Source organism: Crinia signifera, chromosome 1, assembly GCF_055691185.1.
Source record: "Crinia signifera chromosome 1, ASM5569118v1, whole genome shotgun sequence".
Lineage (NCBI taxonomy): Eukaryota > Metazoa > Chordata > Amphibia > Anura > Myobatrachidae > Crinia > Crinia signifera.
Window position 1 is genome coordinate 476,866,249 of NC_139217.1, and position 19,170 is coordinate 476,885,418.

Here is a 19,170-nt window from a genome sequence, read left to right on the forward strand (position 1 = left end):
CGGTGTTCTCAGCCACGTCGGTGATCTGGTCTTCTCAGCCCTGTCGGTGATCTGGTATTCTCAGCCATGTCGGTGATCCGGTATTCTCAGCCATGTCGGTGATCTGGTATTCTTAGCCCTGTTGGTGATCTGGTATTCTCAGCCATGTCGGTGAGCCGTTATTCTCAGCCATGTCGGTGATCTGGTATTCTCAGCCCTGTTGGTGATCTGGTATTCTCAGCCATGTCTTTGATCTGGTATTCTCAGCCATGTCGGTGATCTGGTATTCTCAGCCATGTCGGTGATCCCGTGTTCTCAGCCATGTCGGTGATCCCGCGTTCTCCGCCACATCCGTGATCTGACTCATTATCTGCTGCTATTTATACTGTATCTGACATTTAACAATTTATAATGAGTAATTAAATTGGTTGTAAACATAAGATCATTTAAAATTCTATCTATTAACCTGAAACCTAATTTTTTGTTCATTTGTAGGAATGAGTTGAAGCTGAACCCGACTCGTTGTGGTATTAGTACATAGCTGACATGTCGGTGAGATCTGTATATATATATAACGTCTGATGTGTCACAGACAGCACATATTGGGAAACGTCAGCTTCCTGTCCTCCTTCTCTATATGGTGACATGAGAGGGATTCGCTGCGTAGTTGCAAAACTGGAACTTGTGTCATTTCTCTAAATCTTCTCAGAGGTCTACTACTAAATGTGAGCCCCGGAGAAGAAGAATGAGCCCCTTTTACACCTGGGTTATTCTGCTATCTGCGGGTAAGTCTATGACACCGGATACAAATGATGAGATTTCTTACCTGGGATTGTGGAACCTTTATTCACAAACAGGTTTTGTAGAATGTTTACATAGATTTCCTAGTGCTGCTAAAATCCAGTACATGAGCACTAAGTAACGTCCTGCCGGCACACCGTATCGTGTCATCATTACCGTAGCATGTCATCATTACCGACTGTGCTCTGCCCGTCATTATTACTCATTCATCACCTGGTCACCAGAAACCCCCATAGATTTACTATTACTGGACATAGGACATAGGATTAAGTGGTCTTCCAGGACCAGTCATATATGGGCCACTACGCTGATGAGATTTGACGATACTACAGTGTTTTATTGAAGCGCAATCCTAGATTTGTACGTACCCCTGATGAAGCCTTAGGCCCATCGCATTGGGCATTGATTTGATTGGATCAGCTACACTCTGTCTGAATGAATGAAGCAATTGTGAATGTACCTGTAATCGTTTTGCACATTGAATCAGATGTATGAAGAAGACGCTGATCGTGTATGTTAGGAACCGGGAGGATGTGGGTCTGCGGCTGTCCCCCGGCCTCCCTTAAGCAGTTGTCATGAAGGGACAATGGCCATTGCTCACGGGCGGCCGGGATGTGGGCAGAGGCTGGTGTCTGTTGTCACCCGTGCTGTGATCAGCTGACCAATGGGGAAATCATGAGGACACTGGTTATAGGTTCCTCTGACCTGTCCCTGCTTGGTGCTATTCCTGTCTAGTGTCCAGTGCTCCCGTGGAAGTCCAGGTTTTAGGTAAGCAACAGCAGCAGGGAAACTGATATGACCATGGTTTTGCTGATTTGCAACACCTGTGCTCTCTTGATATAAGTGTTTCCATACTGTTGCTCAAGAGATTGATGCATAGGCAAAAGCGGGGAGGGGGGTTCTGGTTGCGATTGTGAGCTTCTAAAGTGCAGTACTGTTTCTATTATATTTGTGTATTTATTATGATATATTTAACCTTTTCCTGACCACTTATCTTATTTAAATGTTTGAAACAGCCTGTACTATTGACCATCTGTATTGATAAATATTAACCCCTTTCAGTGGCATATTCGAATAGAGCCTCTATATTCGAATAGAGGCTTGATGTCACGGACGGCCACGGCGGGTCCGGTACTCACCTCTCCACGCCCGCCGCCGCCTGTCCGTGCTGAGGCTGGATGCCGGGCGCCATCAGGTTCCGGGTCTCGGGCTGCTGGGGAGCGGTGCATGCTGGGGGCAGGTCCCGGGAGGCTTTGGGGGAGTTGTGGCTGAGGCGGCGCCAGGAGGCTGGTGCCGCCATCTTGGTTTTGGGCAAAAGCAGATTGGCTGCCAGAATAAGTGTCCTGCCTCCCTGCACTGTCTAGCCAATGGCAGCCGCCCACTATATATTTAGGGGATCTGCCTTGGCTTACCTGTGTCAGTGCAAAGGTCTTTCTTGCCTAGTGCAGGTGGATACTTCTGGCTTACTCCAGGTCTCTGCTGGTCTACAGTTCAGTCTGCCCTGCTTGTGTCTCTGGTATCCTGACCTCCTCGCTATCTCCTTGGTCTCCAGTCCGTGGTCTCGGTTCCCGTTCTCCGGTTACCACTCAGCCTCCGTCGGTCGTACCCGACTTCCACGCTCGGATACCCCACATCTCCTACGCTGCAGTCTTTCCCATAAATTACCTGGATTATCACTCACTTCTTTACCGTGCCTTTGCTGGACTCAGTTTCCTTCATCCACGCCAGTCCTTCACCATAAGCTCGTCTATTCAGCCATACACCCCTCTTCTCCAAAAATTCGGGGTCACCCTCAGTGCCGCTGGTTTTACAGAGACTTTTTGCAAGACGAATTGCCCATTTCCTTTCTAGGATACCTCTCAAAGACTTTATTTGGGACTTTCCTTATTTCACGATTTTAAAGCAGTATTTGAAAAGTGTTCTGATTATTATTTGTGAAACCTTCTATAATAAAGCCAGCTCGTTTGAACCCTACTACTCCTGGTCGTCAAGTAGTTCCTGAACACCACACAAACCTACCTAGTCCTCCATCTGTGAAAGTTTGCATTGACCCCATGTATTCGAGTGGGGATCAAGGACTACCGACAGACCTCTTACAAAGGATCATGAGCCGTCTGAAACAGCTGGAGGCCTCTCAAAGGCAGGTGGCTCAATTCCTGCAAACATTGTCACCGCCACAGCCATCCGCACCTGTCACTCCGGCATCTCCGGCCCAAGGATCTTCAACAGCACCCTCTGGTGGGGCTTCTGCATCAACTGTCCCGGCTCACCTTCATTTGCCCACTCCCAATAAATTTGACGGATCACCAAAGGCGTGTCGAGGATTCCTCAACCAGTGCGAGGATCATTTCACTCTTTCAAGGGGAGGCCAGGTTAGGAGTATTGGTTACCTCTCCTACTACATCAGAATCCTCTATCCTTGTGTACCTCTCCATTCCGCAAGGACTGATGCCAGTGAAGGCGTTATTAGACTCTGGGGCGGCTGGCAATTTCCTCGCGGCTGAGTTAATCTCCCGATTCTCCATTGAAGTATTCCCATTGGAACAGTCGTTATACCTAACCGCTGTTGATGGCTCCAAGGGCAGGTCACCCATCGGACTGGTCCCCTATTACTTCAAGTTGGCCTTCTTCATCGTGAGATTATAGACTTCCTTGTTATACCCAAATCCTCCCACGACCTCGTCTTAGGTATACCGTGGCTAACCAAGCACAATCCCCACCTCGATTGGGGCACCATGGAAATCAAAGCTTGGGGTCCCAATTGCTTCTCTACCTGCCTTCCTCGAGTGCTACCACTTCAGCAAACACTTCCAGATGACCCCATCGCTTCGTTACCCCCACAGTATTTTCCCTTTAAAGATGTCTTCAGTAAAGGAGGAGCAGATACCCTGCCGCCCCATCGCAGTTGGGATTGTCCCATCAAACTTATTCCCGGAAAGACTCCTCCCATGGTCCGCACATACCCTCTCTCTGTCCCGGAGACTGAGGCAATGTCCGTATATATTTGAGAAAATCTTGAGAAAGGCTTTATTCGCCCATCCACCTCTCCTGCTGGAGCTGAGGTTTTTTTTTGTGAAAAAGAAAGACGGAACACTCCGACCCTGCATTGATTACCGCGGTCTGAATTATATCACGATAAAAAAACGTTTTTCCTACTAGATTGTAAGCTCCTCCGAGTAGGGCCCTCTTCCCTCCTGTTGTCAAAGCCCACTTCTCTTCACATTTCACTCACAGCTCTCCTTTACTCCAACACTCAGTGACCATCTTCATACTCATCTCCATCATTGGCCTCAAGCCTCTAGTTGTATGTTGATTGGGTCCTCACTACTTACATTTAAGCTGTAATGTGTATTGAACTGTGGTGCTCTTTATTTGTACTGTATTTTTGTTATTTATTCAATGTTATGCCAAGTTTTGTCTCCCTGTATTGTTCCTTTGTACGGCGCTGCGAAACACTTGTGGCGCCTTATAAATAAAATAATAATAATAATAATAATAATAATAATAATAATAATAATAATATCCTCTCCCTTTAATCACTGAATTGTTCGACAAAGTTAGAGGGGCCGTGGTGTTCACCAAATTAGATCTTCGGGGTGCCTACAATCTAATTCGAATACGGTCAGGGGACGAGTGGAAAACGGCCTTTAACACTCGTGATGGCCATTATGAGTATCTGGTCATGCCGTTCGGGTTATGCAATGCACCTGCGGTCTTTCAACAGTTCGTCAATGATATCTTCCGGGACATGCTGTATCAATCCATGGTAGTATATCTCGATGATATACTTATCTTTTTCCCCGATATTTCCACCCATCGTCACACTGTAAAAGAGGTACTGAGCCGGCTCCGTAAGAATCATCTTTTTTGCAAATTAGAGAAATGCGTCTTTGAGGTACCAACAATTCCGTTCCTAGGTCATATCCTTTCCAGCACCAGTATCGAAATGGACCCCGTTAAGATCAAAGCCATTCAAGACTGGACTGAGCCAACAACCCTGAAAGGAATCCAACGTTTCCTGGGGTTCTCTAATTATTACCGACGATTTATTCGGGACTTTTCCTCCATTGCTGCTCCTCTCACTGCACTTACTCGAAAGGGAGCAGACCCATCTCGCTGGTCTCCAGAGGCCGTACGGGCCTTTCAATTACTGAAGCAGGCCTTCATTACCGCACCAATACTGCTCCAGCCCGACACTAACAAACCCTTCTTTCTAGAAGTAGACGCATCAGCAGACTGAGTCGGTGCTATTCTCTCTCAAATAGGTGAAGATCTCAAACTCCAACCCTGTGCCTATATTTCTAAAAAGTTTCTCCCGGCTGAGAGGAACTATTCCATCGGAGAGCAGGAACTTTTAGCGATAAAGTTGGCATTCGAAGAATGGTGGTACCTGCTGGAGGGGGCATGGCATCGGATCATCGTATACTCCGACCATAAGAACCTTTCGTTCCTACGCAACGTACAATGTCTTACCTCCCGGCAAGCTCGATGGACCATGTTCTTCGAACGCTTCCATTTCCAAATAGTGTACGTCCTGGTTCTCAAAACTGCAAAGCAGATGCACTATCCCGATCTTTTGATTCTACAACTGAAGATGCTTCAGAACCCCAGCCTATACTAAATCCTCTAGTTTTCAATGAAACTAATCTCCATCCCACACCTCCTGCGGGGAAAACATTTGTGCCCTCTGAATTGCGAAGAAAAATCCTCACGTGAGCTCATTCTTCACACTTCCGTGGACATCCCGGGACTCATAAGACACTTTCCTTTCTACAGCGGTCCAACTGGTGGCCTTCCATGCGCACTGATGTTGGTAGCTTCATTTCTTCTTGCCCTCAATGTGCACAACATAAAATATCCCAGACGGCCCCAGCTGGATCCCTGCGACCACTCCCCACACCTCGACAACCCTGGTCTCATCTTTCCATGGTTTCATTTCTGAACTCCCACCATCCAAAGGACACACAGTGATTTGGGTCGTGGTCGACCGGTTCTCCAAAATGGCTCACTTTATTCCGTTGAAGTCTCTCCCATCCGCTTCAGTACTGGCTCAGCTCTTTATTTCTCATATCTTCAAACTTCATGGACTTCCTACTGAAATTGTATCTGATCGCGGTGTCCAATTCGTTGCCAGGTTCTGGAGATCCTTGTGTTCTTCGCTGCAGATCAAATTAAAATTCTCTTCAGCTTACCATCCGCAAACCAACGGTCAGACAGAACGAGGCAATCAGGGCCTAGAGGCTTTCCTGCGTCTTTACATCTCCTCCGCACAAGATGATTGGGCAGACCTGCTCCCATGGGCAGAGTTCGCCCATAATAACTCTTACCATTCATCCTCTGGAACCACCCTGTTCTTCACCGTCTACGGCCGACATCCCCGTTCTCCTGAATTCACAAGCTTGCCAGCAGTAGAGGTTCCAGCAGTAAGTTCTTCGCTCCTTCAGTTTTCAAAAATCTGGTCAGATGTTCACCATTCGCTTCGGAAGGCATCAGTCCGTTACAAGAGATTCGTGGACAAAAAAATGAAAAGCTGTCCCTCGTCTGAAAGTTGGAGATCTGGTCTGGTTGTCAACGCGCAACTTGCGCCTCCGATTACCATCTATGAAACTGGCTCCACGCTTCATCGGTCCATATCCTATCATTCAGGTCATCAACCCTGCAGCATACAAACTAAAATTACCTCCTTCAATGAGAATCTCCAACTCCTTCCATATTTCTCTCCTAAAACCTTTACGTTTGAACCCGTACCATCCCAAACCACCCAAGACTCCACCAATTCCCACCGTAAAGGATGCTGAGTTTGAGGTTAAAAGGGTCCTTGACTGTCGTTGTTGTCATTCCCGACTTCAGTACTTGGTGGAATGGGCCGGGTATTGTCCTGAAGAGAATTCTTGGGTGGATGCTTCTGACCTTCATGCCCCAAGTCTGGTCAAGCATTTCATCCGAAGGAATCCTCTGAAGTCACGAAGGTGCCTGGAAGTCACCCAAAAAGGGGGGGGGGTACTGTCACGGACGGCCGCAGGGGGGCCGCGGCTGGTCCGGTACTCACCTCTCCGCGCCCGCCGCCTGTCCGTGCTGAGGCTGGATGCCGGGCGCCATCAGGGTTACGGGTCTCGGGCTGCTGGGGAGCGTTGCATGCTGGGGGCAGGTCCCGGGAGGCTTGGGGGAGTTGTGGCTGAGGCGGCGCCAGGAGGCTGGTGCCGCCATCTTGGTTTTGGGCAAAAGCAAAAGCAAATTGGCAAAAGTGTCCTGCCTCCCTGCACTGTCTAGCCAATAGCAGCCGCCCACTATGTATTTAGGGGATCTGCCTTGGCTTACCTATGTCAGTGCAAAGGTCTTTCTTGCCTAGTGCAGGTGGATACTTCTGGCTTACTCCAGGTCTCTGCTGGTCCACAGTTCAGTCTGCCCTGCTTATGTCTCTGGTATCCTGACCTCCTCGCTGTCTCCTTGGTCTCCAGTCCGTGGTCTCAGTTCCTGGTCTCCTGTTACCACTCAGCCTCCGTCGGTCGTACCCGACTTCCACGCTCGGATACCCCGAGATCTCCTACGCTGCAGTCTTTCCCATAAATTACCTGGATCATCACTCACTTCTTTACCGTGCCTTTGCTGGACTCAGTTTCCTTCATCCACCCCAGTCCTTCACCATAAGCTCGTCTATTCAGCCATACACCCCTCTTCTCCAAAAACTCGGGGTCTCCCTCAGTGCCGCTGGTTTTACAGAGACTTTTTGCAAGACGTATTGCCCATTTCCTTTCTAGGATACCTCTCAAAGACTTTACTTGGGACTTTCCTTATTTCACGATTTCAAAGCAGTATTTGAAAAGTGTTCTGATTATTATTTGTGAAACCTTCTATAATAAAGCCAGTTCGTTTCAACCCTACTACTCCTGGTTGTCAAGTAGTTCCTGAACACCACACGAACCTACCTAGTCCTCCATCTGTGACACTTGAGACATCTAAAAGTTAAAAACGAATACGTATCCTTCCACTGGATATCTTTTATTAATTCCAAGAAATGTATTGTATCTTTCACATGAGACCTGAGACTGATATTTGCGCCAGTAGTTACTGTATAACTTCACAAATACCGAAACCAAGTATTTCAAAATGATTTAATATGACAACTTACCAGTGTTGTGGTCACATCAACAATCATAAACACTTTTCATTACTTTTAGATTATATCAGGACAATTATGACCCCTGGGATTAGACACCAGCTCAAATCTGTCCATCAGTAATCTCACACAGATGTAGTCACTTCGAAGGCTCCCCAATTACCGTCTTACTCACTCCTTGATTGGTTCACATATGTGTCTATCAATGACTAATGCTACTATTGGTCAGCTGTATTCCCTTAAATACAGATAATGGGAATCCCATCAATACACGTCATGGTGAACAAGCCTTCGTAGGCGAAACACGTGTCCTTCGGGGATCCCAGCAGGCTTCTTGACGGATGCACCTTGGTCTGACACACAGCATCCCCAGACGCGCTGATCTACGTATGCGCTGTTTGTCAGCGGTCGGTTCCGGCATTCTCAGACGCGCTGACTTTCGGATGCTGTATCTGACAGCGGTCAGCTCCCGGTAAGATGACAGCGCATGCAGCGTGAAGACTCCTAGCGCGCTGACCGGCAGCGATGTAATCTAATCACTGCACCAAATCACGGGTCAATGAGAGTCGCCGGGTCCCAGCAGGTCCCGGCGGCTCCCCCCTCCCTCGCACACCCGGCGCTGCTGCTGCTGCGCCGGGCTCTCCTCCTCCCTGCACCCAGAAGAGGATCAGTGCAGGGAGGAGGTCAAAAGGTCCGAGCAGCACAGCTCTGTGCTGCCTGGACACAGGTGAGGGGGCGATGCGGGTCGGTTCGGGGCGGCAGAGGGTTGCGGTAGAAGCCCATTATTATAAGCCCATAATACATCCCAAAATACGGTAAAAACCCGATAACAGGGTTTTTACCGCATTTCTTGTTTAGAGAATCTCCCCCCCCCCCCCCCAGTCAGCAGAAGCACCAGCTGACCTTAAGGGAGGTATTCCTCTATAATTCTCAAACCTAGTGGACCAAATCCTTGTGCATCTTCTTCCTGTTATTTGAAGAGGCTATTATAAGAAAAGTACAATTTTACAATATATCAAACACCAGACCAATAGGTGTACAGTATCCAAAGAATTATTTATTACAGATTGATTGTTACTGATTTAATGTTGAATGGCATTAAGCCATTAGCCTTGTTCTTAACCAAACACTTTGGATATCACCCAGCAAATCATTTTCGCCTCACTGATGATATCTTTGATGTCTATCAAATGAATAATGTGAATATTATTTGCATGCCATGACCAAGTAATTACGTGTATTATTAATTGATTTTTGTATTGTTGAATTCTTTAAATTTTTTAAATCTGACGTATATTAAAGGGTTTAAAAAAATGTATACTATATAAGACGCTGTAACGGAATCTGCTGCGCTATATAAGACGCTGTAACGGAATCTGCTGCGCTATATAAGACGCTGTAACGGAATCTGCTGCGCTATATAAGACGCTGTAAAGGAATCTAATGCGCAATATAAGACGCTGTAACGGAATCTGCTGCACAATATAAGACGCTGTAACGGAATCTGCTGCGCTGTATAAGGTGCTGTAACGGAATCTGCTGCGCTATATAAGACGCTGTAACGGAATCTGCTGCGCTATATAAGAAACTGTAATAGAATCTGCTGGGCTGTATAAGACACTGTAACGGAATCTGCTGCGCTGTATAAGACGCTGTAACGGAGTCTGCTGAGCTATATAAGACACGAATGTAATCTGCTGCGCTATATAAGACGCTATAACGGAATCTGCTGCGCTATATAACACACTGTAACGGAATCTGCTGCACTATATAAGACGCTGTAACGGAATCTGCTGCGCTATATAAAACACTGTAACGGAATCAGCTGCGCTATATAAGAAACTGTAACGGAATCAGCTGCGCTATATAAGACGCTGTAACGGAATCTGCTGCGCTATATAAGACACTGTAACGGAATCTGCTGCGCTATATAAGGCACTGTAACGGAACCTGCTGCGCTATATAAGACACTGTAACGGAACCTGCTGCGCTATATAAGACACTGTAACGGAACCTGCTGCGCTATATAAGACACTGTAACGGAATCTGCTGCGCTATATAAGACACTGTCACGGAACCTGCTGCGCTTATATAAGAAACTGTAACGGAATCAGCTGCACTATATAAGACACTGTAACGGAATCAGCTGCGCTATATAAGACACTGTAACGGAATCAGCTGCGCTATATAAGACACTGTAACGGAATCAGCTGCGCTATATAAGACACTGTAACGGAATCAGCTGTGCTATATAAGACGCTGTAATGGAATCTGCTGCGCTATATAAGACGCTGTTACGGAATCTGCTGCGCTATATAAGACGCTGTAACGGAATTTGCCGCGCTATATAAGATGCTGTAATGGAATTTGCCGCGCTATATAAGACGCTGTAACGGAATCTGCTGCGCTATATAAGACGCTGTAATGGAATCTGCTGCATTATATAAGACACTAACGGAATCTGCTGCGCTATATAAGTCGCTGTAACGGAATCTGCTGCGCTATAAGACGCTGTAACGGAATATGCTGCGCTATATAAGACGCTGTAACGGAATTTGCCGCGCTATATAAGACGCTGTAACGGAATCTGCTGTGCTGTATAAGAAACTGTATGTCACACGTAGCCGCGACGGAGCGCGGCGGGTACAGTACTCACCCGTCCGCGCCCGCCGCCGGCTAGCGTGTGCAGGCTCCGGTCTGCGGTGTGCGGGTAGCGGCAGCTCTGGGTAGGGATGGCAGTAGTAGTGGTGCCGGGAGGCCGGCGTCGCCATCTTGGTTGAGGGCAGGAGACAGATTGGCCCAGAGTGGAGGTTCCCTCCTCATCCTGTGCTGACAGCCAATGGCAGCCATCCCCTGGGGATATAGGGGATCTGCCTAGGCTGTTCAGTGTCAGTGCAATGAGTCTTTGGAGTCATTCACAACTCCTAGCTGATTCCCGGATCCTGGCTCTTTCTCTCCTGACTCTGGTGCCTTGCTCCCTGCATCTTGCTACAAGGAAGTTTTCTCCTGACACCAATGCTGCAAGTCCTACCTAGTGCTTGTTCCTGCTTGTGTCCCAGAATTACCCTGCACAGCTTCCCGCTGTCCTCCTTCATACAACTCATTCATTCCATCATCTTTCAGTCATCCGGATCCATTTCTTCTGTCATCAAATCAACCTCCTTCCGGATCCTCATCTATGTACTCTGGCTCACCAAGTATACGTTTCCAGATTTCCCTGCCCGTTATTAGTATTGTGCTGGACTCTATTTAATTTATTCCAACTGTCACTTAAAGAAGTATTTGAGTGAAGTTTATCATTTATGAAATCCGTTATTAAACCTGCACGTTTCAATCCTACTCCTCCTGGTCCGTCTCCGGTTCCTGTGCACCACACGACTCCATCCAGCCCTTTAGCCGTGACAGTTTGCACTGACCCGATGGAATCGGGTGAAGCACAGGCCTCCATGACGGATGTTCTTCAAGGCATCATGGCTCGATTGGAACAAGTAGAGACTACCCAGCGTCAAGTGGCTCAATTTCTCCAGAACTTGTCATCACCTCAGGCGGCTCCCTCAGTTTCAGCAGCACCAACCTCCGGAGCTTCGGCCCCTGCTGCTCCCCCTGGGCCAGCTGCTCCTCACCAGCTACACCTGTCAACCCCCAGTAAATATGACGGGTCCCCGAGGGGGTGTCGAGGATTCCTGAATCAATGTGACGTCCATTTTACCCTCCAGCCTTCCAATTTCCCCTCTCCCAAGACTCGGGTGGCTTACATCGTGTCCCTACTGGCGGGTCCAGCCCTGGAGTGGGTGTCCCCCCTTTGGGAGCGTGCGGATCCCATCCTCAATAACTATGAAGAATTTGTGGCCTCCTTCCGTCGCATCTTCGACGAGCCTGGCAGAGTGTCCTCCGCAGCCACGGAGATCCTAAGGATTCGTCAGGGCAGTCGCTCAGTGGGACAATATGTCGTACAATTTCAAACCCTGGCTTCCGAACTCAGATGGAACGAAGAGGCTCTCGTTTCTGCCTTCTGGAACGGCCTAGCCGGGCGCATCAAGGACGAGTTAGCAACTCGCGATTCTCCTTCCACCCTGGCTGAACTCATTTCATTATGTAACAAAGTCGATCTGCGACTCCAAGAACGCCAACTTGAGAGGAATCGCTCTGATCGCCTTCGCCCTCGATTTCCTTCCAATGTCGCACCAGCCTCCAAACCAACCCCGCCTCCTGCGGTGTCAACAGATGAGCCCATGCAAATCAACCGCTCCCGTCTCTCTCTCGAAGAGAAGTCCCGAAGACGGCGAGAGAATCTATGCATGTACTGTGGCTCCTCAGCTCACTTATTGGCTTCCTGCCCGCTGCGGCCGGGAAACGACCGCTCCTAATCTCCCCGAGGGAGGTCCGATTAGGAGTCTTGCTTCCATCTCCCTCTTCTTCTGATTCCACCATTCCGGTTACCCTTGTGTGTCCCCAAGGGAGAAAAAGAGTTCAGGCCCTATTGGACTCTGGAGCAGCGGGAAACTTCCTTTCTTCTTCTTTTGTTACCCAACATGCCCTGCCTGTGCAACCCCTGGATCACTCGCTGGTCCTCACTGCAGTGGATGGGAGTCGAATTCGTAGTGGACAAATCACCCATCAGACCACCCCGGTGACACTGCTCATAGGAGCTCTACATCAAGAGACCCTCGAATTCTTCATTCTTCCACAGTCCTCACACCAAATGGTCCTGGGCCTTCCCTGGCTCTCCAAACATAACCCACACATCGATTGGACCAATATGGAGGTCAAGGCCTGGGGAACAGATTGCCAGTCTACTTGCATTCCTCAGATCCTTCCGGTCTACCAGACCCATCCACAACGTGAGGGTAACTGTCCTTCATCCTCTTCAGCTCCACCCTTGTCGATACCCGCACCATATCGTTCATTTACAGATGTATTCAGTAAAGGTGGTGCCGACACCCTGCCTCCTCACCGTCCTTGGGACTGCCCGATAGAGCTGGTGGCCGGGAAATTCCCTCCTCGTGGCCGCATCTATCCCCTGTCGCTACCTGAGACTGAGGCCATGTCCTCGTACATTCAAGAGAACTTAAACAAAGGTTTCATTCGACCATCTACTTCTCCGGCCGGGGCCGGGTTTTTCTTTGTGAAAAAGAAAGATGGCGGTCTTCGGCCATGTATCGACTATAGGGGCCTGAACGACATCACCATTAAAAACCGCTATCCCTTACCCCTTATCGCAGAACTATTCGACAAGATCAGAGGGGCAGCAATCTTTACTAAATTGGACCTGCGAGGGGCCTACAATTTGATCCGGATCCGTCCAGGTGACGAGTGGAAGACGGCTTTTAACACGCGCGACGGCCACTATGAATACCTGGTGATGCCCTTCGGCCTTTGTAACGCCCCCGCTGTCTTCCAACAGTTTGTAAATGATATCTTTCGGGACTTGCTGTACCACTCCATCGTAGTCTATCTAGACGATATACTCATCTTCTCTCCAAATCTCCAACTTCACAGACAGACAGTGTCCGAAGTCCTACGACGTCTTCGCCAAAATCAACTGTTCTGCAAGTTGGAGAAGTGCGTTTTTGAGGTCACGTCCATTCCATTCTTGGGTCACATTCTCTCCGCCACTGGGATAGAAATGGACCCAGAGAAGGTGTGACCGGACGCCTGCCCTTAGCTCTGGCTACGCCCTTCGGGTCCACAGATTGCGGTACCAGGTCTCACGGGACCGTGCCAATTGGGGATTCCCTGTTACCGTCAGCAACCGCCTGTTACTGACTCCGCCCACTACGCAGTGGGCGGGGTATCGCTGCCACCACCAGACTCCTTATACGTGGCGCCTGGAACCACGGTTACCTCCTCAGGGCCAACTGCTGGCACCTGAGTACTACCTGCGGGAGTGTATGCGTTGACGCGCTGCTGACACACTCCTGGCTGGCGTCAGTGGCTTCCCCTCTGGTTCACGGACCAGACCTCTGCTTCGGTAGCTGGCAGAGCGGAGCTTGGAGGACGCTGGATACCTTTACCCAGAACAGCCGGAGAACGGAATTATTGCGGTAATTCTGTTAGTCGCAAGATGGCAGAGACGTCTTGAGGCAAGAAGATGTTTATTTGCTCAAAGTTCTTAAAAGAACTCTCTCCTAGAATAGGAGAGTGCAGCATACAGCAGAATGTTTACAGCAGGACAGGTAGAACAGAGTACAACTTTGGGCTCACAGAGCCCTGCTTATATAGGCAGAAAACTCTTTGACATTGTCAGATCCTCCCCATACATTTACAATTTGCATCTCAATCTGATATGTTACTTCCAGTGCATAACGAACCAAGATTACATACTACAAAGGATAAGTCCAATTTCCTTAGAATACATAACTTCCAGGAACAGGGGAGATATTTATCTCCTGGACACGTTTACATAACGAAGCACAAATGTCTGTGCCTTATCAACACCTCACACACAGGATGTCCTGGGCTCAGGTACACAAATTTCCTTTTTATCACCTTTTACACAGTGCTTCAGATACAGAGCCTACTCCCTGCTGTGTTTTGGACACTTACAGACATTCTGGCAAGAGAGGCAAATTAGCATTTCATTTCCTCATCACCAAGATTGCTAAATTCCTTCCCCCCAGAAATGTACAAAGTGCATTGTAAGTCCAGAATGCATTCCTCAATATTCAATATTCAATACACAATATATGATGCAGTCCTAGCTCAGTGCCAAACATATATTACATAAATACATATGATATGTGTGCCGGGTGCCCAGCTCAGTGCTATAACTTACATCAGCACTGCAGCAGGGGTCCTGTCCCAGCTCAGTGCTACTCATACAGTTTAAAACAGGGCAAGTGCCCTTGTTCTGAATAACGGCAAAGCACGGATAGTTAACCCCTTCAGTGCTGCAGCCGCCATTAACCCCGTGTGCTGGGCTCTCCGGCCACACTTCTCCCCCCCCCTTCAAGCGGGAAACCAGAGGGCCATGTCCCAACGATTTGGCTCCTGGTCCCGCAGCCCATTTGGGGGTTACTGGGAGTGCCTGGGGATTTTTGGCCCCAGCCTAGACAGTTCATCCAGATTGCAGGGGACCGTATCTGGTTGGTGCTGAAAGTCCACGCAGTCACCACAGTGTCCAAGTCCAAGGCCCCACAACAACAGTCGGTCTGTTTCCCCCAATGAAGGGGGCAAACCTTCCTCAGGTGGGTGTTCCTTCACCCCAGTGGGGTGCCAGTGGCACCATCTGTGCCAAAGCTGGTCTGCTGCATACACAATTGCCACCCAGTGTGTCCAAATTGTGGCATACCCCACCTCCCACCATAGCAGTATTCTGCTCACACAAGCCACAGGGTGCTCCTGCCCATATGGCTCCTCTTGGCTCAGTACTGCTCCCAGTCCGTGCAATGATGCAATAGTCCGTACCACAATGTCCTGGTAATAAATATGCGTCATCAGCACTGGAGCTGGTACCAGAGCCTCCTTCAGCGACTGGAATGCCAACTCACAAGCAGGTGTACAGTCCACTGTCTTGGGAAGACCCTTCCTAGTCACTACTGTAAGGGACGTCACTACCAAACTAGAGTCAGGGACAACTGGTCTGTAGGGCCTTACAGTTTCTAAGGTCAGTACCTGTCTGGGGGTTGTGGGCCGGGGACAGCCTCTGGTCGCCTCTACCTTCCCTGGTCTGGGCCTACCCCTGTCTCCTCCCACACTATCCTCCAGGCACTGCACCCCTGTCACTTCTCCCGGGCACCCGTCTGCAACAACTGTCAGACCTGCCCTCCTGTCCTCCTCAAAGGACCTACGTCTTGGGGAACCCACCCTCTCTGGTGTATCCCCTTCTACCTTCCTGACTACCCTGGGCCTGAACCCTTCCTGCCCGGGCACACTCCCCACCCCCACCCCATCAAGGCCGCTGCGAGCTTGGCACCGTATGCCTGTCAGGGATGGGTCAGAGAGCGGAGCCTCCTGAACCCCCTGCCAGTGCCCCTCACTTTCTCCTAAAGGGGAACACTCTACAGGGGCATCTAGGTTGGGAGGTCTAGGTTCATTCTGGTTTGGGTCAGTCATGTCAAGGTCAGTGTGGTCACTCATACTCACCGCTGGAGTTGGCAAACCACTAGGAACAGGAGCATCGCTGGGTACCCCCACAGGATACAACAAGCTGGCACATACATCCTCCGCGTTGCTAGGGGACGTAGGCACACCAGAGGCAAAAGGCATGCTGGGGAGATGCGCTGATCTAGCCGCTGTAGTCTTTTCCTCTGGGCTGGTTGATGCTGTGGTTGGCTGTGCTGGCGGTTGTCTGGCCGCTGTGGTCTTTTCCTCTGGGCTGGGCTGTGCTGGTGTTGATGGTAAGGACTGTAGTCTGGCAGCTTGACTCCAGGCGATGGCGTTAGCAAATGTGGTAACGATTCCACCCCCAAGATCATTCCCCAGGACTACATCTGTTGGGAGGCCATCCATGACGGCAACATCTCGCAACTCTGATCCAGCCCCCCAATCCAGGTAGACTCTGGCCATGGGCACCTCTCGCTCTGCTCCATCTGCCATTGTAACTTTGGCAGTGCGACCCTGCAATAATGCAGCAGGATCAATCAGTCTGGGGCTCACCACAGTGATTGAGGCCCCAGAGTCTCTCAGGCCTTCCCCCTGCAGGGGCCCCACTTGGACCGACTGCAGGTGCCGCCACATATTCTGTAGAGGCCGCATGGCCATGCAGGTGACTCTATCAGCAGAGTCTGCCTGCTTCTCACCACACTCCATCGGACTGACTGGAGGAGGTACAGTCTCTGTGGGCTCATCTCCACGGGTCAAGCAAGCAAGCCGGGCTCCAGCATTCGGATTGGTAGCGCGAATCTGGGGTGCCGGCAGGGTGGGACAGTTCATCCTCAGATGTCCGATTTTCCCACAGCTGTAGCACTTCTTGACCAGTCGGGGCTCCGATGATCCCTGATTACTCGCAGGGACGCTGCGGGGCGATTGCTGGCCAAGAGCACCCGGGTTGGAAGGTGCTTGCTTTGGGGGGCGATGAGCTGAAGAGGGGTGTCCCCCTGGTGGTACAGTCCTTTGTAGTGGGCTGCTACTTGGGCGTTTCAGCCCCTGTGACCGAATTGCCACATACTTGTCCGCTAGCTGGGCAGCCATCTTTATGCTCGTTGGCTCCCGATCTAGCACCCACTCCTTCACTTCCTGGGCACACCTGCGGTAGAACTGCTCCCTGCAGATCACATCAATCAGGGTGTCCCAGGTTGTGGCCTTTGATTCCTGCACCCACTTCACCAAGTACTGCCGCAGCTGGGTGGCAAACTGCTCGTGGGTGCTGCCAGGATTCTTTGGCAAGTCCCGAAACTTTTTCCTGTAGGACTCAGGAGTTACAAAAAACCGTTGGAGGAGGGCCTTGGCGACAACATCATAGTCCCCACAGTCCTCATTAGCCACTCCTCGATAGGCCTCCAAGGCCTCTCCATGCAGGGTGGGCACAAGGTGTCTTACCCACTCCTGTTTGGGCAAATCATGGAGTTTACAAGTCCTCTCAAAAACTTGCAAATGTCCATCAATGTCCCCATCGCTGTCGGCAAACTTGGCAAACTGAATCCGTCCCACTCGGGGGGTAGCAGCTGACAACGGTCCTTGGGGTACCACAGCCTGTGTTGCCCGCTCCGCATGCCACATCCGGATGATGAGCATGCGTTCTTGTTCCGTTGCCCTCTCCCCTAATTCCGCTAGCCGATCCGCTAGGCTATCCGCGCCGTCCACCCTGGGACGCGAGGATCCTGGCCCTGCTAGGGAATGTTGGGAAACGTGGCTGCTGCTAGAGGGGGCGGGGCTTGTGAGTCTCACCGGGTCCAGATGAAGGTCCTCTGTGTGGCTGTCCTCCTGGACACGGTCACCATCAGCGTACTGCACCTCCTCCCAACTCGACTCCTCCAAGCGCTTGAGCGCCGCCCTCATTTCGTTTACAGTTGCTTTGGAAGGGATATCCACACCCTTCTCCCGACACACGATCTCGAGGTCATCCTTCGACATTCCATTGAAGTCCGCCATCTTGCGCGTTCTCCTGGCTGCAGTTACTCCTCCCTGAGTAACTCGGCTTCTCCAATCGGGTGACTGAAGAGCCGCCTGGGTTATCCCACCGCTGTGCCACCAATTTCTGTGACCGGACGCCTGCCCTTAGCTCTGGCTACGCCCTTCGGGTCCACAGATTGCGGTACCAGGTCTCACGGGACCGTGCCAATTGGGGATTCCCTGTTACCGTCAGCAACCGCCTGTTACTGACTCCGCCCACTACGCAGTGGGCGGGGTATCGCTGCCACCACCAGACTCCTTATACGTGGCGCCTGGAACCACGGTTACCTCCTCAGGGCCAACTGCTGGCACCTGAGTACTACCTGCGGGAGTGTATGCGTTGACGCGCTGCTGACACACTCCTGGCTGGCGTCAGTGGCTTCCCCTCTGGTTCACGGACCAGACCTCTGCTTCGGTAGCTGGCAGAGCGGAGCTTGGAGGACGCTGGATACCTTTACCCAGAACAGCCGGAGAACGGAATTATTGCGGTAATTCTGTTAGTCGCAAGATGGCAGAGACGTCTTGAGGCAAGAAGATGTTTATTTGCTCAAAGTTCTTAAAAGAACTCTCTCCTAGAATAGGAGAGTGCAGCATACAGCAGAATGTTTACAGCAGGACAGGTAGAACAGAGTACAACTTTGGGCTCACAGAGCCCTGCTTATATAGGCAGAAAACTCTTTGACATTGTCAGATCCTCCCCATACATTTACAATTTGCATCTCAATCTGATATGTTACTTCCAGTGCATAACGAACCAAGATTACATACTACAAAGGATAAGTCCAATTTCCTTAGAATACATAACTTCCAGGAACAGGGGAGATATTTATCTCCTGGACACGTTTACATAACGAAGCACAAATGTCTGTGCCTTATCAACACCTCACACACAGGATGTCCTGGGCTCAGGTACACAAATTTCCTTTTTATCACCTTTTACACAGTGCTTCAGATACAGAGCCTACTCCCTGCTGTGTTTTGGACACTTACAGACATTCTGGCAAGAGAGGCAAATTAGCATTTCATTTCCTCATCACCAAGATTGCTAAATTCCTTCCCCCCAGAAATGTACAAAGTGCATTGTAAGTCCAGAATGCATTCCTCAATATTCAATATTCAATACACAATATATGATGCAGTCCTAGCTCAGTGCCAAACATATATTACATAAATACATATGATATGTGTGCCGGGTGCCCAGCTCAGTGCTATAACTTACA

General features: G+C 49.9%; 1 protein-coding gene across 3 annotated transcripts in view; it reads left to right on the top strand.

The window, feature by feature from the left end:
- The first annotated feature begins 628 nt into the window (after positions 1–628).
- The window catches only part of LOC146032589 (uncharacterized), a 90,149-nt gene continuing 71,607 nt past the window's right edge, over positions 629–19,170 (top strand). For 2 of the 3 annotated variants that reach the window (XM_083158501.1, XM_083158500.1), the window contains exon 1: positions 661–764. In XM_083158501.1, the coding sequence (XP_083014627.1) occupies positions 725–764 (40 nt within the window). In that variant the 5' untranslated portion in view covers positions 661–724. Of the gene's footprint in view, positions 765–19,170 lie in introns of all 3 variants that reach the window. The other variant, XM_083158502.1, reaches the window with a different exon arrangement.